We start from the raw sequence: 20,485 nt of genomic DNA, 5'->3' as shown, positions 1-20,485 counted from the left end.
GTCTCATTCAGAGACTGGGTCGACCCGGGTCGAAATAGACCGGGTTGTGAGGGAAGTTTGGGACCGTTGGATCAATGGAGATGGACGGTTTAGATCGACATGCCTGAAACGATGCCGTTTCAACTATGCAGGGGCTGAACTGGATCGTTCGATCCAGTTTGATCAACGACTCAGATTTGAGACGCCAATACAGCATCGTTTGGTTTGTCTTTTGAGATTAACTGGACCGGGCACCATCAAAACGACGTAGCTCTTGGCCTATACTACATAGTTTGGTGGTCTTTGGGTTGACAGACCTAGGCCGGGTAGGGCGTGTGACTTTTGGGCCTGAATTCTCTTTTAAAAACTGGCCTAGTCCGAATTTTCTTCATTTTTTGAACTCTGTTCCTTTTCCTTCTTTAATTCCTAATTTTAACACAATTCTTAATTAAATTGTAAAATCAAAATACAACTACACAAATATTAATTAACACTTACAACAATTAACACACAAATTAAAACCTTAAAATAAAATCACACAATGACAACAAATAGAATAAAACACATATTTTTGTGATTTTCTTTTTTAGAGCCAAATGACGGTTTAATTAATTCCTAAATGCATAATTAAATCCTAAATATGCATACAACATGTATTTTTTTTGTATTTTTCAATTAACTACAACAAGGTAAACATTTACGGACAAAAACACAAACAATTATCCAAAAATGCCACATAAATCCTAAAAATTGTACACCAAGAGAATTTTGTTTTATTTTTGATTTCTTTTGGAGTAGTTTTCGTGAAGCAAAAATCACGTGCTCACATGGACTACAAGAACATGCCCACATTTTCGGTGGTTCTTCCATCAAGTAGCCATAAGTCTTCTTATCTACTTTTGCTATATCTGACATGTATAGATCAAATTCTTTGCGCCTGTATACTCTTGCAGCACTTTGGAAAAGTTTTATGACCTCACTTTTCACTTTCCTTCGCTTTAGGTTCTGCTCCAAATGATAGATGCAAATCCCATGATGGCTTTCAGGATATACCTTTGCAATGCCATATGCAATAGCTTGATGCCTATCTGATAAAAAAATTAAATTCTCGCGGCTCCCAATTGCATTGCGAAGCTGACTAAAGTATCACTCATAGGAATTGTTATTTTCAGATTCTGCTATTCCAAAGGCTAGTGGAAAAATTTGGTTATTTGCATCCTTTGAAACTGAAATCATTAAAACACCAAGAAATTTTGACTTCAAAAAAGTTGCATCAACAGTAATCACTGGTCTACAATGATTCCAACCAGATATTGATGATCCATATGCATAAAACATATAAAGAAACCTGAAAATACAGTATAAAACAAAGTTAACAGAAGTTAAGGACAGGTAGTCCTGAACTTCAGATTACAAGGCCAAAAGTTAAGGACAAGTATTCCTGTAGTTATACTTACAAGGTGAAAAGTTAAGGACAGTCAGTCCTTAACTTAGAGTTACAAGTTATAAAGTTAAGGACATGCAGTCCTTAACTTTGAGTTCAAAGTTCAAAAGTTAAGGACAACCAGTCCTGAACTTCTGGTTACAAGCTCAAAAGTTAACTGGTTAAAGACAACATGTCCTAAATTTTATAAAATGGACTAATAAACTTTTTTTTGATTGTTTACCTGTTGTTGCCGTCTATCTTTATGTTAGTATATGTTCCCGGATTTTTACTTCTCATCATATACAAGTATGAAGACAATAATTTATAATTCTCTTCAGGAGCTCCTCTTATTAAAGCGGAAGCAAGTTGAACAGCACGCCACACCTTGTGATACCCAATGTCTAGTCCATGCAATTTTTGCATATCTGCCATGACAAAAGCTGGTGTAACTTCAAACCTTGGGTCTCGAAGATTGTCGATAATGTAACCACTAATCAACTTTGAAGTTGCATGCCTTTGATTATCTTTCATAGTGTTAACAGGGCAATCATGCTTTTTCTCAATCTTTACTATCTTGAACAGTGTTGAATCTTTAATTCCGAAAGCACGCACATGATCGCTGCCAACTCGATGCTACACTAAGGTAGGAAGAGCGGGTCGCAATAGCTTTTACCCGATATGAGGGTCGTGATCGATTTCCTCATGAAGCTAGTAGTGGAGTTGGATTGTGTGTCTAGCCTAGAGATGTGTTTGTACTCCTAATGTCACTTCAAACATTTTTGGGTTTTCGAATTATAAGTATTTTTATAAAACTATTGATTAATAGTAAATTATGCTATGAGAATATTGATAAGTTGTATCTAATGGGAAGAAGGGCACTAGGATCGTGACACTACCTAGGTGGCTAATTGACGGGTAGATGTTAATTGACGGGTAGATGTTAATTGACCAAATGGGTCGTGACACTACCCATTTGGTATCGAGAGAGTCAATTGACGGGTAGATGTTACTAAGGTTCGATTGACATAATTGGGGATTATGCTATAACCATTGCAGCAATTTTACCCACTCTCACACCTCTCAATAGAGAGAGTGATTTTGTCCAATTGACTCTCTCGAGACCAAATGAGTAGGCAAATTAGACCAAGAAACTAGGGTTCAAGTAGGGTAATTACTCTCTCGAGGTTTAACCCGTTAATTGGGACTATCATTTCTCATGAGTCCATCCCAATTCCTTGTTGGGTCAATTTTGGGGTCATAGACTCTCTTTCTCACGAAGAGTTAAACCCACAAAGCTTGAATCAGTGTTTGCAACCACCAATTCTAGATTAAAACATAAAATCAACTCAAATAGCAAACACCCATAATCAATCTAACACTAGATGGAAACACCCATCAATTACCCATACTAGGGTTGAGGCACAACCCTAACTATTGGTTTAGCTACTCATGTTAGATAAAGAATTGAAGAAATAGATAAAGAACTAAACATATTAATTAATTGCTAAAATTAAACTACAAGAATCTATCTTAAATGTAAAGCAAAAGTGCAAAAAATGGCTACAAATATCGTTCTCAGGAGCGCAGCTCACGTCTGAATACAAAAGATGACCAAAAAATGGTAAAATGTTCTATTTATACTAGGCTGGAAAAATTAGACAAATATACCCCTACGGGGTCAGTGCGGGCCGCACTAAATGGACCGCGGCCGCACTGGGCTCTTTGACTTTGACTTTTGCTTCTCTGAACTTGGACTCCGCGGACCGCGTAGAATGGACCGCGGCCACGGAGGAAGATGGCGTGGTTCCCGCAATCACGACCGTGGACTGCTGGCATTGGCTTTGCAAACTTTCATCTCTCTAAATCTCATGACCGCGGACCGCACAAAAGAGTAGTGCGGCCGTAAAGCCTTCCCCGCGGACCGCGAGATGTGTACAGTGGCCGTGTTGCTTTAGCCTGGTTTACCAACTCTCTGAACCACCTAGTGCGGCCGCATTCAACTTTGCGCGGTCCGCACTAGGCCTTCTTTCCTTATATTTCTTGGTCTTTGATACTTGAGCAGGTTTTACTCCTTTTTGAGACGATCTTTGACATTTCGTCACTTTGTCGAACAAACCTGCAATCAAGCACAACTTGTGAGCCTTTTAGGACTATTTTATAACAATATATGATCAAAGCATAGACAAGTATGGGCATAAAACATGTTAAAATCCTAACTTATAAACTCCCCCAAACTTAAATATTTGCTTGTCCTCAAGCAAACAAAATAAAAATAAGACTCACCCCTTAAAGGAAAATCCAAGTAATTCCAGCTGTCCTAAAGTAACCTTAACAAGCATCAATTGGGACTAACAATTGCCCTCAATACGAATGGATCATTAACAAAATTTAAACTTTGAAAAACTATGGATCAAGTGTGACACAACAGTATCAAGAATTGACTCATTACATCAAAGAACTCTCTCAATTACTTTGGTCGTTGTGGAACCCAAATTCACACATCCTCAACTCTCCCTAAGCAAACCTCACCTTTTAGAGTATAAGCACACAAACCAAGGTTAATGGGAATTCAATTGTCTCTCTCAAAGGAAGGTCACAAGTCCGGTTCTAAGTACCATATGCTTGACCCTCATGTAAGTATCCACTAATGGGAGCGTCATCCAACTCAAGATCATATAGGGTTTTTGTGGAGTCAATGTGAAGGCTTTTGGTTCAGGGTAGGAAAAATTGTTGGTATATATGAGTTCCATCTTCCCTTAAGCACTTCTTTTGATTCATTTTGGCACAATTCTCTTTGACTCTTTTAGTATTTCACTTCTTTTCAAGGGGTTAGAGAGATACATTGTCACTCTTTCTTATGCAATTCAAAGCATTTCTTCTTTTTCTACTTTTTTTCCACACCTTTTTCACTTTTGTATTTATTGATTCCCGTTTTATTCTTTGCACATTGGGCTTTCTTTTTGTCTTTTTCTTTTCTTTGTTTTTCATCGCCTTTCTTTCCTTTTGCTTTTGTACCTTTTACCACTTTGTTTCCTTTCTTGTCTCTCCCCCCCCCAAACTTAGACTTTTGCCATTACTCAAGGGACGATTTGGGTGCCAATAGAGGGTATAATTTAGAATGAGTATAGGCTTGTAGCATTGGTTCTTGAAAGAAAAAGGTTTAAGGCTCAAAAGGGTTAGCTAGGGATTATATCCTTAGTAGGCTATGGAATTGTTCGACTATTATGTGGATCAAAGAGAGCCTATAATCACTTCTCAAGTCGAATTTCACTCAAAATTTCGCCTCAACAAACATTCAGGGCAAGTTCTAGACCATTTGGCTCGCGACTTGGACTCACAATTCGATTTCTCACCACACACACTCAAGGATTGCTAAAGACATAGAGTCTGGGGCCCACAACAACCTTAGACATGATTGAGCACACAATAGTCCCGAAAGACCACGTGATGTTTGTTTGGTCAAAACAAGAGTCTCATGGTCACGACTTTCTCCATCCTAAACACAATGACTTGTCTTTGACCATGGGATCAAAGGCAACTGTGTTAGGCCCAAGTGAAGCTTTGCTTGAGGAAACCTTAACTACAAGCTACCAGAAATAGAAACAAAAATGGACTTAAACCCTTAAGAAGGTTGTCACGCCATCCATCATCGGGAAGAGCCACCCGGTTCACATAATACTCCACATTTGGAAAGAACCGTGGCATTAAGGAAACCAAAGGCTTATTGAAAGCGCCAAAAATGAAACAAAAAGGCTGCGAGCCTATCTACTAAGCTAAAAATGAAACATTTGTACGAAAATTGAAAATAGAATAAATATTTACAATAGAGGATTAGAATATACAACGGGGGATGAATATATACAAAAATATAACTTTATATACAGACCAAAGAGAAGATAAAAAGTGCGATAAAAGTAACTAAATATAAATTTATATACAGACCAGAAAATCAACAAAAACATAAACTAAGTCAATTAATATATACAATCATCCGGATAAAAAGTAGGGCACACCCTCACAAATGAAAGCTGGCATTGTCCCCAATGCCAACTAAACAAATAAGAATCAAAAATCAAGATGAAAGGATATAAGAGCTCCCTAAGCCTCGTCTGTATGCATGGGAACATGAGTGGTCCCCGGGTCCTTTGTATGTACGGGAACCTCAGACTAGTTCCCGGTCTCCTACTGCTCAGTTGTTGGGCCTGGGGCCTGGACCTATACGGGCTGAATATCTGGAGCAACCTGTGGCTGACTGAAGGATACCTCATGTGGGTCTGCCAACCGGATGACCGCCTCGTCTGCACTAGGGAGCTTCCTATTCTTCCTAGGAAGCCTCTGAGTCTGCTCCTACTGTGGCTCTACTACTGTGCTGTTGCTGGGGCTGGATCCCTGAATAATAAGTCAAGAGGCATTTGTTCTTCCATCAGCTTGTCCACATCTTCTCTCAGCTCTTTCACCGACTCCTTGGAAGCCCGTGTTTTGCGTAGCTTCTTGTGCTCCTGGCGAGCTCCTTCAGGGCCTTGCCATGTGAATCTACTGCCTTAGCCAAGGCACCCTGAGTACTGATGATCTTTTCCTGGTTCTCCAGGATCTTCTTCAATGTATCCTCAATGACCTGTGGAAACTGTGCTGGTTGCGGTGCCGACTGAGCCGCAATGGTAGAAGTCAAGATGGACAACTTGGATGAAACAGCTGGCATCTAGTTGTTCAAGATATGAAGTGTCTGGCTCAGCTGGTGGGCAGTGATAGGATGGGCCCGGGAAGATGGAATCCCCGGGCTAGCTGAAGTGGAGGGACCAGCAGTAGTGGAAGGTCCGGGAGGCATGTCAACGACTGTGGACGCATGCTCAGTAGAGGGACCTACCGCAACTGACTCTTCAGACTGACCGATTGGAGCAGAAGCAGGTGGCTTGTAATTTTTGTCCTTGGGTTTGTCTGACCTCTTCAGACTGTACCATGAAAACGGAGCCACAGGTTTGATCTTGATGTCAAAAGGTCTCTTCTCCACCTCCAGGTCCCTGAAATACATAGTGAGGGTGCTGGGAAAAGGGTAGTTCCGGTCATGCTCAACCCCCACTGCAGAAATGACGTGGGACATCACATTGCCCACTTTGATAGGGTATCCCACCATAATAGATGCAATAAGAATAGCTCGGGCAAGCGGAATAGTCTGATCATGGGTAGTGAGATCGAGCCGACAGCATACAAAAGTCAACCATCCCCTAGCCTCAAAGTTAAAAATCCTCCAAAGTATTTTGACCCCTCCTTGCAACCACTCTGGAACCGTACCCGGGACTGCCAGGTATGAGGCTAACCACGGACGAACCTGCTCGCCCATTGCCAATTTTTCATTGTAAAGGGACTCATCTTCTTCGTTGAACCCCAGGTATTCATTTAGTTCCTTCCCGGTAAATACCACATTTTTATTTCATACTTTGGTCACTTTAGTGCCCTTCAAGATGTGGGCCACATTGCTATAAAATTCCTTGACCATGTGCTCATTCTCCTTCACACAATTATCTTTGAAGTGCTCCCAACCCATTCGAGCTTGAAACTATCTATGTACATTGGGCTGTAGGGGTAGAAGGTCTCTGTCAATAAAGCTCCTCTCAAGAATCAACTTTTGTGTCGGCCAGCATTCCCTAAACTTGTGGAACGCCACCTGGCTGACGAATCTATCTTCCCAAACAGTGGGATTTCTAGTCTGGTCAACACCCCCAACTTGAGGCAAACCACCCCCAAGTAACTCCCATCTCCCTCATCACCTCTAGCACCCTCTCTAGATATTGACGCTGTGGGAGAGGTAGAGTATTCATCCCCACTACCTGCCGCTGAGCCCTCAGACGACCCAAAAGAAATGTTGATTGAAGCTCGAGCATCGGGGGAAGAGGGAGGAGTGTCTCTATGTATGGCGTTCTCCGGATACGGGATGTATAGTGGGACTAATTCTGAAGAGATCTCTCAGGAGGGCTCGTACTCACTCCCCGAGTAATCTGAAGATGTGCTCCTCATATCCTCTATGTTTTTTCTATCCTGGGGAGTGAGTTTTACCATCCTTTGCTTCCCTCCCCGGGAGGAATTACCTCGGTCGGGTTGTTTCGAGCCTTTGCCTCTTTGTTTGACCATTATCTACAAGCATACACATCTAACATGGTTAGTATCAGCACAGGCAGTGAAACAAGTGTTGAAATTGAATTGCAGACAGCAGATTAAATGTTGCAAAAACAGTTGCAGAACGGAGCACTGCGGCCCGCACAAACAGGAGTGTGGCCGTACTGGGGACACCGCGAACCGTGGTACGCATTGGGACAAGGCCCTAAAAACTTCTCTCTAAATCTCCCCACCGCGGTCCGTACAAAGTGGGATCTCGGCCGCAGTGGGCCAGTGCGGACAACATATAGTGTAATGCGGCTGCGCTGGGCATAGATTTAATTTCAGTCACTTGGGCACCACGGTCCACGCAAAATGTCAATGCAAAACGTGTTAGGGCACCGTGGACCACACAAAGGCGACCGCCGAGCCGCGGAGAGTATTTTGCACAAACACTAAGTTAGGGTTTAAGTTTTTGCTATTTTTGTTAAATTTTTACACCTAACTTGTCCCTACTCAATTGCCCAATCACTAAACATATTCAGTACACAAACCCAGTATTTAAAAATACCCTACACTAACAGTTAATTAAAGAAGAAAAAAAACTACGAGAAGAAAAAAAAGAAGCTAAGACTACTAGGCATGAAAATAAAAGGCAAGTATAAAATTTATCGATGAAATATGGATGAAATGTTACCAGATTGTGAAGATGGAATGCAACTAATCAATGCAAACATGAATTACAATCAAATGAGAGTGTGAATAGTGCTTTTAGGCTTCTGAGTGTTAAGAGTTCGAAAAGGGTTAAGGGTGACCCTCGGGGTCTATTTATAGAGAAGCAATGGGACCCATCCTCACCTACCAGCGCGACCGCACAAAACCAACTGCGGACCGCGATGGGTTTCTTCACTTGAAGCTTGAGAAGGCAACCTCCGTGGACCGCACAAAAGCAGATTGTGGCCACGGAGGTCCACCGCGGACCGCACTAAATGGAATGCGGCCGCGATGGCAAACTTCAGAGAGCACCACTTTTGACCATCACCTGTGCGGACCGCACAAAGTGCAATGCGGCCGCACTGGCAAACTTCAGAGACTGTTCAACTTTTTTCAAACTATTTTGCACTGCATCAACTCAATCCCTGCAACATCTCACAATTAGTTAGCTTAAAAATAAAACCTATACTACCAAGAAAAACACAGAAATCAACAAAAAGAAAAAGACATGGGTTGCCTCCCAAGCAGCGCCTGATTTAACGTCGCGGCACGACGCATGTTACCAGCACATCACTTTAGATGGAGAAGTTCCACCATGTGGCTATCATCAAATTTTCAAAGATAATGCTTGAATCGATGTCCATTGACTCTGAATACTTCACCATTCTTGTTCCTTAGATCAAGAGCACCAAATGGGGTCACGAACACAACTTCAAAAGGCCCACTTCACTTTGACTTGGGCTTACCCGAAAATAGACGTAACCGGGAATTGAATAAGAGAACCATATCTCCAACCTTGAACTCCTTGCCTCGATCATATTTTTCGTGAAGGTACTTCATTTTGTCCTTGTACAACGACGAGCTGGAGTAGGCATGGAATCTAAACTCATCGAGCTCATTAAGTTGTTCAACCCGAAGAGTTTTCGCAACATCCCATTCTAAGTTCAACTTCCTCAAAACCCACTTGGCCTTGTGCTCTAATTCCACTAGAAGATGGAAAGCTTTCCCAAACACCAACCGATACAGAGACATACCAATCAGAGTTTTGTAAGCTGTCCGATAAGCCCAAAGAGCGTCATCTAACTTTTTCGACCAATTGGTCCTATTAGCATTGACAGGTTTTGACAAGATGCTCTTAATTTCTCTGTTGGAGACTTCCACTTGACCACTAGCTTGAGGATGATAGGGGGTAGAAACCTTATGATTGACACCGTACTTGGAAAGCATCGTGTCGAAAGCCTTGTTGCAAAAGTGAGATCCCCCATCACTAATGATAGCACGAGGAGTGCCAAACCTTGTGAAGATACTCTTTTTCAAAAATGCCACAACACTTCGGGCTTCATTGTTGGGAAAAGCCACGGCTTCAACCCACTTTGAGACATAGTCCACCATCACAAGAATGTAAGTGTTCCCACAAGAGCTCACAAAAGGACCCATGAAATCGATGCCCCAAATATAAAAAATATCCACTTCGAGAATTGTATTGAGGGGCATCTCATCCATTTTAGAAATTTTGCCAGCTCTTTGGCATTCATCACATCTCTTGACCACATCTCCCGCATCTTTAAACAAGGTAGGCCAATAAAATCTACAACTAAGCACTTTAGAAGCCATTCTCGCCCCTCCATGATAGCCACCATCGGGAGAGGAATGGCAAGCCTCCAAAATACCCAATTGTTTCTCCTCCAGGACACATCGTCGAATCACACCATCAGTGCAAATCTTAAACAAATATGGCTCGTCCCAATAGAAATCCAGGCTATCCCGCTTGAGATTCTTCCTTTGGTTAGAAGAGAGCTCACACGGGATGATTCTGGTAACAAGATAATTTGCGACATCGATGAACCACGACATTCCATTCATTGACACCGCAAGGAGTTGCTCGTCGGGAAATACATCATTTATCTCAAGGCCGTCACAAGGCCTCCCCTCCTCCTCTAAACGGGACAAGTGGTCCGCCACTTGATTCTCACTCCCTTTTCGGTCAACAATTTCCAAATCAAACTCTTGGAGAAGCAATACCCATCTCATCAATCTTGCCTTTGAGTCCTTCTTGGTCATTAAATACCTAAGGGTGGCATGGTCGGTATGCACTATCACTTTGGCTTCCATAAGGTAAGGTCGGAACTTTTCCATAGCAAAAACAATAGCCAATAACTCCTTCTTGGTGACTGTGTAGTTCCTTTGAGCCTCATTCATGGTCTTGCTTGCGTAGTACACCGGATGGAACACTTTGTTGATCCTTTGGCCCAAAACAGCCCCAACTACAACGTCACTAGCATCGTACATGAGCTCAAAAGGAAAGCTCCAATTTGGTGCGGTAATGATGGGCGTAGAAGTCATCTTGAGCTTAAGACTCTCGAATGCTTGCATACAACTCTCATCGAACAAGAACTTTGCATCTTTCTCTAGCAACTTGCACAATGGATGTACCACTTTAGAAAAATTCTTTATGAATCTCCGGTAGAAACCCGCGTGCCCAAGGAAACTCCTCACCCATTTGACAGAAGTAGGGGGAGGGAGCCTTGAAATAACCTCAATCTTGGCCTTATCAACTTTAATTCCTCGCTTCGAGATCTCGTGACCCAACACTATACCTTCTTCTACCATAAAATGACACTTTTCCCAATTGAGAACAAGATTGGTGCCTTCACATCAGGCCAACACTCTATCCAAGTTTACCAAGCACTCCTCAAAAGAATCCCCAACCACTCTAAAATCATCCATGAAGACCTCCGATATATCCTCCACCATGTTGGTGAAAATAGCCATCATGCAACGTTGGAAGGTCGCCGAAGCATTACACAATCCAAATGGCATTCTAGAGAAAGCGAATGTGCCATAAGGACATGTAAATGTGGTCTTCTCTTGGTCGTCCGGGGCAATTAGAATTTGATTGTACCCCGAGTAACCATCCAGAAAGCAATAGAAAGCCCGGCCCGCAAGACGATCAAGCATTTGGTCAAGGAATGGCAATGGAAAATGATCTTTTCTAGTCACCTTGTTCAGCTTCCGGTAATCCATACAAACTCTCCACACGGTGACCGTTCTAGTGGGAATGAGATCATTGTTGTCATTGGTCACCACAGTCATACCACCCTTCTTCGACACACATTGCATCGGAGAAGTCCATAAATTGTCAGAAATAGGATAAACCACCCCAGCATCTAACTTGATAACCTCTTTCTTTACCACCTCTTGCATCGCCTCATTTAGTCTTCTTTGATGCTCCAAGGAAGGCCTTGTATCCTCCTCAAAAATGATCTTATGCATGCAAAATGCGGGGCTTATACCCCGAATGTCGGCCAATGTCCATCCAATCGCCTTTTTCCTCTTTTGAAGTACCGCCAAAGTGGCATCAACCTGCATGTTAGTTAAGCAAGACGAAAGAATAACATGTAAAGTAGAATTTGAATCCAAGAATTCATATCTGAGGTGTGGAGGAAGTGGCTTCAACTCCAACATCGGTGGCTCCTTAATAGATGGCTTTGTTGGTAGAGTTTTGCGGTTTTCAAGATCCCAATATAGCTTCCTAGGCTCATATGAATATGAACCAATACCATGAAATGCATTCACGCACTCCACTCTACTAGCATTATTATTGACATCCATATTAAGAAGCACGACCTCAAGGGGATCTTCAACGTGGATCATGGAACTTGTGTCATCCACTATCACAGCTCTGACTATGTCCACAAATGAACACACCTATGTGCTATTGGGTTATCTCATTGATTTGCAAACATGGAATACCACCTTCTCATCCCCCACTCGGAAAGTCAACTCACCCGTTTCAACATCAATTAATGTCTTCCCCGTAGCTAGGAAAGGTCTACCAAGAATAATCGGCACTTCAAAGTCCACCTCACAATCTAATATGACAAAGTTGGCCGGCAATATAAACTTATCCACCCGAACAAGTACATCATCAATTATGCCCAAAGGTTGCTTCATCGATTGATCCGCCATTTGAAGTCTCATTGAGGTAGGTCGAGGTTGTCCAATTCCCAAAGTCTTGAAGACCGAGTACGACATCAAATTTATGCTAGCCCCAAGTCACAAAGGGACTTTGCAAAATCCTCACTCCCAATGGGGCAAGGAATGGTGAAAGCACCGGGATCTTCAAGCTTCGGGGCCATTGAATGCACTATAGCACTAACTTGGTGAGTCATCTCTATAGTCTCACAATCCATAGAACGCTTCTTTGTGACCAAGTCTTTCATGAATTTTGCATAGCCCGACATTTGTTCAAGTACCTCCACCAATGGCACATTAATAGATAAGCTCTTCATCATATCAATGAACTTTTTAAACTTATTATCATTCTTCTACTTCGCGAGCCTCTGAGGATAAGGTGGATGTGGCCTTGGCAAAGGAGCCTTGGCTCTTGGCACAACCGGCTTGGGCATGTCAATCACGTGTTTCCTAGACGGGTTCACGGCATCTTGAGTTTCTACCTCGGCCTCATCAATATCAATCCTCACATCATTGTTCACATTCTCTTCAACCACATCTTCAACAACCAAAGGTACATTATCATCATGCAACTCAACATCTTCATCCACAACTTGCTTTTGCTTTGAGGCATTCACATCACCACCTCTACCACTTCTTGTTGTAACCGCCATCACATGATTGTTATTCCCACCCTTCGGGTTCACTATCGTATCACTTGGTAGAGCACACTTGGGACGAGTATTCAACACTTGAGAGATTTGGTCTAATTTCACCTTCAAGTTCCGGATATATGTATTATGAGAAGCCAATTGGGCATCAGAATCTTGGTTCTTTTTCATCATTTGCTCGAACATGCTTTAAATTCTTCCCATATCACCACCGGAAGAACTAGGACCTTGAGAAGGGAAAGGGGGTGGATTGCTCGGTTGTTGGTACATTGGGGGCCTTTGAAAGCCCATCCCCCTGTTGCCTTGGTTTTTATTCTTGTTCCACCCGCCTTGATTGTTGTTGTTGCCCCAATTATTATTATTACCATTCTATTTCCCTTGGTTGCCTTGATTACCCCAATTGTTGTTTTGGTTGTTGTTATTCCAATTGCCACCACCTTGTTGTTGATTGCCCCAATTTCCTTGAGGTCGCTATTGTTGGTTGGAAGAGTTACTTCTATTGCCTTCATAGTTGTTGACATATTGAACCTCTTCATTTTGGTCATCATAACACTCATTTAAAAACCCACTACCATCATTGTCATATTGTTCACAATTCCCTTGAGATTATTTCCCTCTTTGCCTTCTCTTAAGCATAGTGACACATTCCATTGCGTTGACTTGGCGTGGATTTTGGATTTGTTGTAACTGCGCCTTCGCTAGTTGGTTCATAGTAGTAGTAAGCTCGGCAATAGCTTGACCATGATCGTGCAATTCCTTGTGCAAATGGATGACCGTGGGATCACCTTGGGTCATATTTGCTCGGCTTTGCCATGCCGAAGAGGTGTCGGACATTTCATCAAGTACATCACATGCCTCTTGGTAAGAAAGTTTCATATAGTTCCCTCCGGCCAATTGGTTCACAATGCATTGATTCGTGGTGTTGATGCCCCGATAAAAGGTTTGTTGAATCATAGCCTCGATCATGTCGTTATTAGGGCAATCTTTCACCATTGTTCTATATCTTTTCCATATATCATGCAAAGGTTCCGTTGGCTCTTGCTTGAAGGCTAGAATTTCATCCCGAAGAGCCGCCATATGACTTGGAGAAAAGTACTTGGCAATAAATTTGTCTACCAATTCATCCCATGTTGTAATATAATGATTGGGGAGCCTTTCTAACCAATCCAATGCTTTACCCCGAAGAGAGAACGGGAAAAGCCTCAATCTCAATACATCCTCGGACACGTTTGTCTGCTTGCTACCCCAGCATGTATCCATGAACCACTTCAAGTGCTTGTAGTCATTTTGATCAGAGGCGCCCGTGAAATACCCTCTTTGCTCGAGCAATGTCAACATAACATTTGTTATTTGAAAGTTCCCCCCTCGGATTCGGGGAGGAACAATAGCACTGGCGTATCCTTGATTGGTAAAACTCTGGGAGCCACTCTTGGCGGTGGCGGAGGAGGGTCTGGAATATTGTTGTTCTCATTTGCATTTACATTGGCATTTCAGCCTCTCCGTGGAAATTGAGGTAAGACCTCATCTTGTTCTAGATCCTCTACCTCCTTCCCTGCTATCACATTGCCGAGAGGGTCATTTGTATTAAGATCCATTTGTACCTGATTGATCGACACAAACAAAATTAGTAAACAAGAAGGAAAGAGAAGCAAAACACAAAATTAAATAAACAAATAGTCAACACCGTAAGCTCCCTGGCAACGGCACCAAAAAGTGATCGCTGCCAACTCGACGCAACACTAAGGTAGGAAGACCGGGTCGCAATAGCTTTTACCCGATATGAGGGTCGGGATCGATTTCCTCAGGGAGCTAGTTGTGGAGTTGGATTGTCTGTCTAGCCTAGAGATGTGTTTGTACTCCTAATGTTACTTCAAACGTTTTTGGGTTTTCGAATTATAACTATTTTTATAAAACTATTGATTAACACTAAAGTATGCTACGAGAATATTGCTAAGTTGTATATAATGGGAAGAAGGGCACTAGGGTCGTGACACTACCTATGTGGCTAATTGACGGGTAGATGTTACTAAGGTTCGATTGACATAATTGGGGATTATGCTATAACCATTGCAGCAATTTTACCCACTCTCACACCTCTCAGTAGAGAGAGTAATTTTGCCCAATTGACTCTCTCGAGACCAAATGGGTAGGCAAATTAGACCAAGCAACTAGGGTTCAAGTAGGGTAATTACTCTCTCGAGGTTTAACCCGTTAATTGGGACTATCATTTCTCATGAGTCCATCCCAATTCCTTGTTGGGTCAATTTTGGGGTCATAAACTCTCTTTCTCAAGAAGTGTTAAACCCACAAAGCTTGAATCAGTGTTTGCAACCACCAATTCTAGATTAAAACATAAAATCAACCCAAATAGCAAACACCCATAGTCAATCTAACACCAAATGGTAACACCCATCAATTACCCACAATAGGGTTGAGCCACAACCCTAACTAATGGGGTTAGCTACTCATGTTAGATAAAGAAATTGAAGAAATAGATGAAAAACTAAACATATTAATTAATTGCTAAAATTAAACTAAAAGAATCTATCGTAAATGTAAAGCAAAAGTGCCAAAAATGGCTACAAATATCGTTCTTAGGAGCGCAGCTCACATCTGAATACAAAAGATGACCAAAAAATGGTAAAATATTCTCTTTATACTAGGCTAGAAAAACTGGACAAAAATACCCTTGTGGGGTCAGTACGGGCCGCACTAAATGGACTGCGGCCGCACTGGGTTCTTTGACTTTGACTTTTGCTTCTCTGAACTTGGACTACGCAGACTGCGTAGAATGGACCGCGGCCGCGGAGGGAGCTGGCGTGGTCCGCGCAATCACGACCGCGGACCGCATAAAATTGGCTTTGAAAACTTTCATCTCCCTGAATCTCATGACCGCGGACCGCACAAAAAGGTAGTGTGGCTGTGGAGCCTTCACCGCGGACCGCGAGATGTGTCCCGCGGCCGCGTTGCCTTTAGCCTGGTTTACCAACTCTCTGAACCACCTAGTGCGGCCACATTCAACTTTGCGCAGTCCGCACTAGGCCTTCTTTCCTTAGATTTCTTGATCTTTGATACTTGAGTAGGTTTCACTCTTTTTTGAGCCGATCTTTGACATTTCGTCACTTTGTCGAACAAACCTGCAATCAAGCACAATTTGTGAGCCTTTTAGGACTATTTTGTAATAATATATGATCAAAGCATAGGCAAGTAGGGGCATAAAACATGTTAAAATCCTAACTTATCAGCACACACCACCCATGCCTATCATCATTGCATTTCAATGAATATCTTGTTGAGCTTGATCTAACAACCTTGAATTCAAAATGTCCTTTAATTGCTACATTCGAGAAACAGTTAATTATACTCTTCTTTTTGTCAAATACTGATCCCACTTTTATTTCATCCAACGAAGCATTTTCTCTTTATATCGTAGTTGGGTATTCTTTTTGTATCAAATTTGATCTTCGTCTAGTTAGTTGAGTAGAGGTTTTTTCAGCAACTTCTTCGATTACCGGTGCACTTTCTAAGACTTGAATACCCAAAGCTTGTTCGTTGTCAATCTCTATATGCTTTGTCCTTCTACTTGAATAGAATCAAATGTTTGAAGCACCTCTTCAGTTATTGGTTGTGCTTCAACCATATCTATTTCCATTATCTGTTGGCATTTGTTTTGATTGTCATGTTGAGTTTCTCTGTTGACATATGTTTGAAGCACCTCTTCAGTTATTGGTTGAGCCTCAACCATATCTATTTCCATTATCTGCTAGCATTTGTTTTGATTGTCATGTTGAGTTTCTGTTTTGACATGTTCAAAGTTGCTTGTTGATCCAAAAACTCTTTCCGAAATATCAACAATGAAACGACAACCCTTGAAGAGTGAATGAGTTTTTAATAACTCTATACATGTGTGAAGATCTAAATATTTGGATACAAGCATTACCTTGCTTGTTCCAAGATTGATATCAAATCATATCACTGATTCAAACTTGTCTCTATCCAATTCAATAACTTCAAAGATCTGTTTAATGAAATCTTGAAACTGAATTGCCTCAAGTACTTGAACAAGCTTTGTTTGATGATCAAGATACTTATAGTCTTCAGTCCATCTACCATTAAAAGCAACTATAATGCATATTGTTTCCATCCTGCAAGTCAAGAGAATGGGAAACTCAGGACATATTTTATAGAGCAATCCTTGTATAATTAAGAACTGGTACTGTAAGTTCAAGACCAAGTGTCCTTAACTTTTGAACTTGGAATTCAAAGTCAAGGACTGTCTGTCCTTTACTTTTGAACCTGTAATTCAAACTTAAGGACTGCTTGTCCTTGACTTTTGAACTTGAAACCCAAAGTTAATGACCAAGTGTCCTTAACTTTTGAACTTGAAAGTTGAAGTTAAGGACTCTCTGTCCTTAAATTTTTAACTTGAAACTCTAAGTTAAGGACCAAGTGTCCTTAACTATTCAACATGGAAGTCAAAGTTCAGGACAAAGTGTCCTTATTATTAAACTTGAAACTTGAAGTTAAGGACTACATGTCCTTAACTTTTTAACTTATAACTGTAAGTTAAGGACCAAGTGTCCTTTATTATTGAACATGTAAGTCAAAGTTCAGGACCAAATGTCCTAAACTTTTCAACTTGAAACTCAAACTTTAGGACCAAGTGTCCTTAACTTTTTCAAAATAATTTGCAAAACTATGACAGTATATCCTTAATATACAGAAGAACAACAACAAAGTTAAGGACATTGTGTCCTTAACGTTTTCAATTCAATTTGCAAAATCAGGATACTATGTTCTTAATATTATGTGCTCAATTATTATAGAATTATCACAGGACGCGATGTCCTTAACCTTATCAATCCCGAAATTTTTAAAAAAACAAATTTGTACTTACTGTATAAAAATCAATAGAAATCGAAAAAAGTATAACTATGTCGAAATAAAAATCAATAGGAACACATAAAAGTATAACTTATTGTAAATCTATGTCGATTTTTGGCGGGGAATGTTGAATTCTATAGTTTGAAATCGGAAGAGAATCTTCTGCAATTTCGATGATCACAGTGAAGTAGTTTCATGTGCTGTTGCTGATCTTTAATAAAAGCATAGGTATAAGTTACAACAGAAGGGTATTTTCATCCAGTCAGGTATAAGTTTATTAAACTAGCGGCTAAAGCCTAAAGACATTTAAAACAATGTCTTTAAAATAAAGACAGGTGCTATTAGTGGCTATTTGTGCACATCGCCCCTTTTTAGCGCCATTTCATGCAAAAAGCAAGGATGATTTTCTAGGCCCAATTCAAGTACCTTATAAACATGACATTGAATTTGCAGTAGTGGATAAATTGTTTCAGGCTCTGTTGGGAAGATTTGAACTTGTTCTACTATTTACATATGCAGAACTTTTCATTTTTAGGTGCTTATGAAATGCTATCATACACATATCATGTAATAGGAAAAACCAATTGCAGAGGGAGTATAGTATTCTAGTGACAGGTTCAATTAAACCCATAACTTTCTACTCGGGGTATAAATTCATGTGTAAAAAGTCACTAAAATTATAAAAATAATTTTAAAAATATAATTGGTTCAATGCTAAAACCTTAAAAGTTAAAATTTAAATCCTAAATTTGCTAATCAACAATTTGCACGATTTAGAAGAAATAAGTTGCATGGGAAGGATCAAGATTAACTTGATGTTCCAATCTTTAGCATGGTTTTTGTTTTGTTTAACCATTTAGTATCTGCAGTTTAGTGACTAAAATAATCCAAATTCCCACCACGTAAGGCCAAATTAAGGGGAATGCTTCTTACCAGAAATTTCTCATTTTGAAAATTCAAATCCAAAACCTCTTGTTAAGATGGAAATGACCTTTTTAATAGAAAGAAATGAGAAGGGAAAATGATCAAAAACTTTTTATGAGAATTAAACCTCGCACTTAAGTTATGCAAGATGGAGTTGCAACTAAGAGATACAAATTTAGTTTTGGCCTCCAGGTCACCCCCCCCCCAAGTAAAAAATCGACAAATCCTCTAATAGTCCTTCAAATTAAAATAATATTCTTCACCTGGAACTTGTGTCGTCCCAAAAGATACTTGGGAAACCTTGGTTAAATATTTTTTCTAAAATAGGTGTTAGGCTAAACCTGCTGAAGATCTCTTACATGGTGTGATTGTTGGATAAAATGACTACAAGCTGATAACTATCCACTAGTTCATAGAGTTAATTGTATAGTGTATCGTTAGTTAGTTAAGTGCATGTTTAGTTAGTTAAAGTTAAGTGGTTAGAAGTTGGTTATTTACTGTATATATATATAATGCACAGTGAAGAAAAACGTAACAGATTTCATTTCCATTTCTCTCGATATGTTCTCCTCTTCCTTCAAACTCTCTCTTCTTCTAAACTCTGCTCTCTCTCTCTCTCGTTGATAGCCATGATAGCTAATATGATATCAGAGCTACCGATGTAGATCTGGATCGTAGCAGCTCTAGTTACATTTCAGTCTTCTCAGAAACTTCAATTCAATAATCTCTGGTTGAACTGTCTTAGAGTTCTTCTGAGCTAGAAAATAGCTAGGGTTTGTGAATTGGGTGAAAATTTCTCATAATTATTCACTGCAATTTCTCTACAATTACTTTGCTGCTAGAAAATGGTAATTGAACATGAGTCGATTGCTACGAGTGGTTTACTTATTCCTCCGGCCATAGGAAATGGTAATTTGGGCAGTAGTACCACAAGTTTTCCAACAATCGATCATAATCATGCTTTATTCTTACAGCCAACAGACATTCCAGGTAGTACATTGATCTCCCTTCAACTTACTGGATCTGACAATTATGCCTTATGGAGTCGTGCTATAAGAATTGGCCTTTTAGGTAAGAGCAAATTAGGTTTTGTTGATGGTCAATTTCCTAAAACTAGATTTGAAACTGAACTATATGATCAGTGGGAGAAAGTTAATGTTATTGTCCTATCATAGAACATGAACTCTGTTAGACCAGGTCTCTTGAGTAGTGTTCTCTATGCTTCTGATTCTCATAAGGTTTGGGAGGATCTTAAGGAAAGGTTTGATAAAGTCAATGGTTCTAGAGTTCTGTATCTTCATAGAGAGATTCATAGTCTGACCCAAGGAACTATGGCAATAGCTGATTACTTCTCTAAACTGAAAGATCTGTGGGATGAATTTGATGCACTCATGTATTGTCCCGGATGTCCTTGTCCTGAATCTAAGAACTATGCTCAACATTTTGAAGCTCGTAGATTACTGCAGTTTCTGGTAGGGTTGAATGAAACCTATGCTCAAGCTAGGAGTCAAATTATGATGATGTCTCTGGTGCCTATTATCAACAAAGCATACTCTCTACTTGTTGATCAAGAAAGTCAGAAAAGCTTTGCAAACTTTCAACAGTCTATGCTAGTTACTGAAGGAGTATAAAGTACAACATTGTACAGTAATAAGGGGAATGAAGGTCAAGGTGGTAACTACAAGTTCAAGAAGAATCAGATCCAATGTGAATACTTCCATTTCAAGGGACGCACCAAGGAGGATTTCTACAAACTCATAGGGTATCCATTGAGTTCAAGACCAAAAAGAAAGGGCCTGCATCCACCCCTGGTCTATATGCTAATGGTGCTCTAGTATAGACT

The 20,485-nt window shown here is 40.6% G+C and overlaps 1 protein-coding gene across 1 annotated transcript; it reads left to right on the top strand.

Moving 5' to 3' along the window:
* The first annotated feature begins 19,820 nt into the window (after nt 1-19,820).
* LOC138888221 (uncharacterized) lies at nt 19,821-20,273 on the top strand. The gene has a single exon (XM_070170042.1). It carries the CDS (start codon nt 19,821-19,823, stop codon nt 20,271-20,273), a length of 453 nt encoding a protein of 150 aa, XP_070026143.1.
* The last annotated feature ends 212 nt before the right edge of the window (nt 20,274-20,485 follow it).

The sequence above is a fragment of the Nicotiana sylvestris genome, chromosome 3, assembly GCF_000393655.2.
Source record: "Nicotiana sylvestris chromosome 3, ASM39365v2, whole genome shotgun sequence".
In the NCBI taxonomy this organism is placed as follows: Eukaryota; Viridiplantae; Streptophyta; class Magnoliopsida; order Solanales; family Solanaceae; genus Nicotiana; species Nicotiana sylvestris.
Note: the sequence above shows the minus strand (reverse complement) of the source record. Positions and strands in the feature narration are given on the sequence as shown.

What these genes read in the sequence shown, in the direction of transcription:
- LOC138888221 (XM_070170042.1), top strand. Translation starts at nt 19,821, where the DNA reads ATGAACTCTGTTAGACCAGGTCTCTTGAGTAGTGTTCTCTATGCTTCT.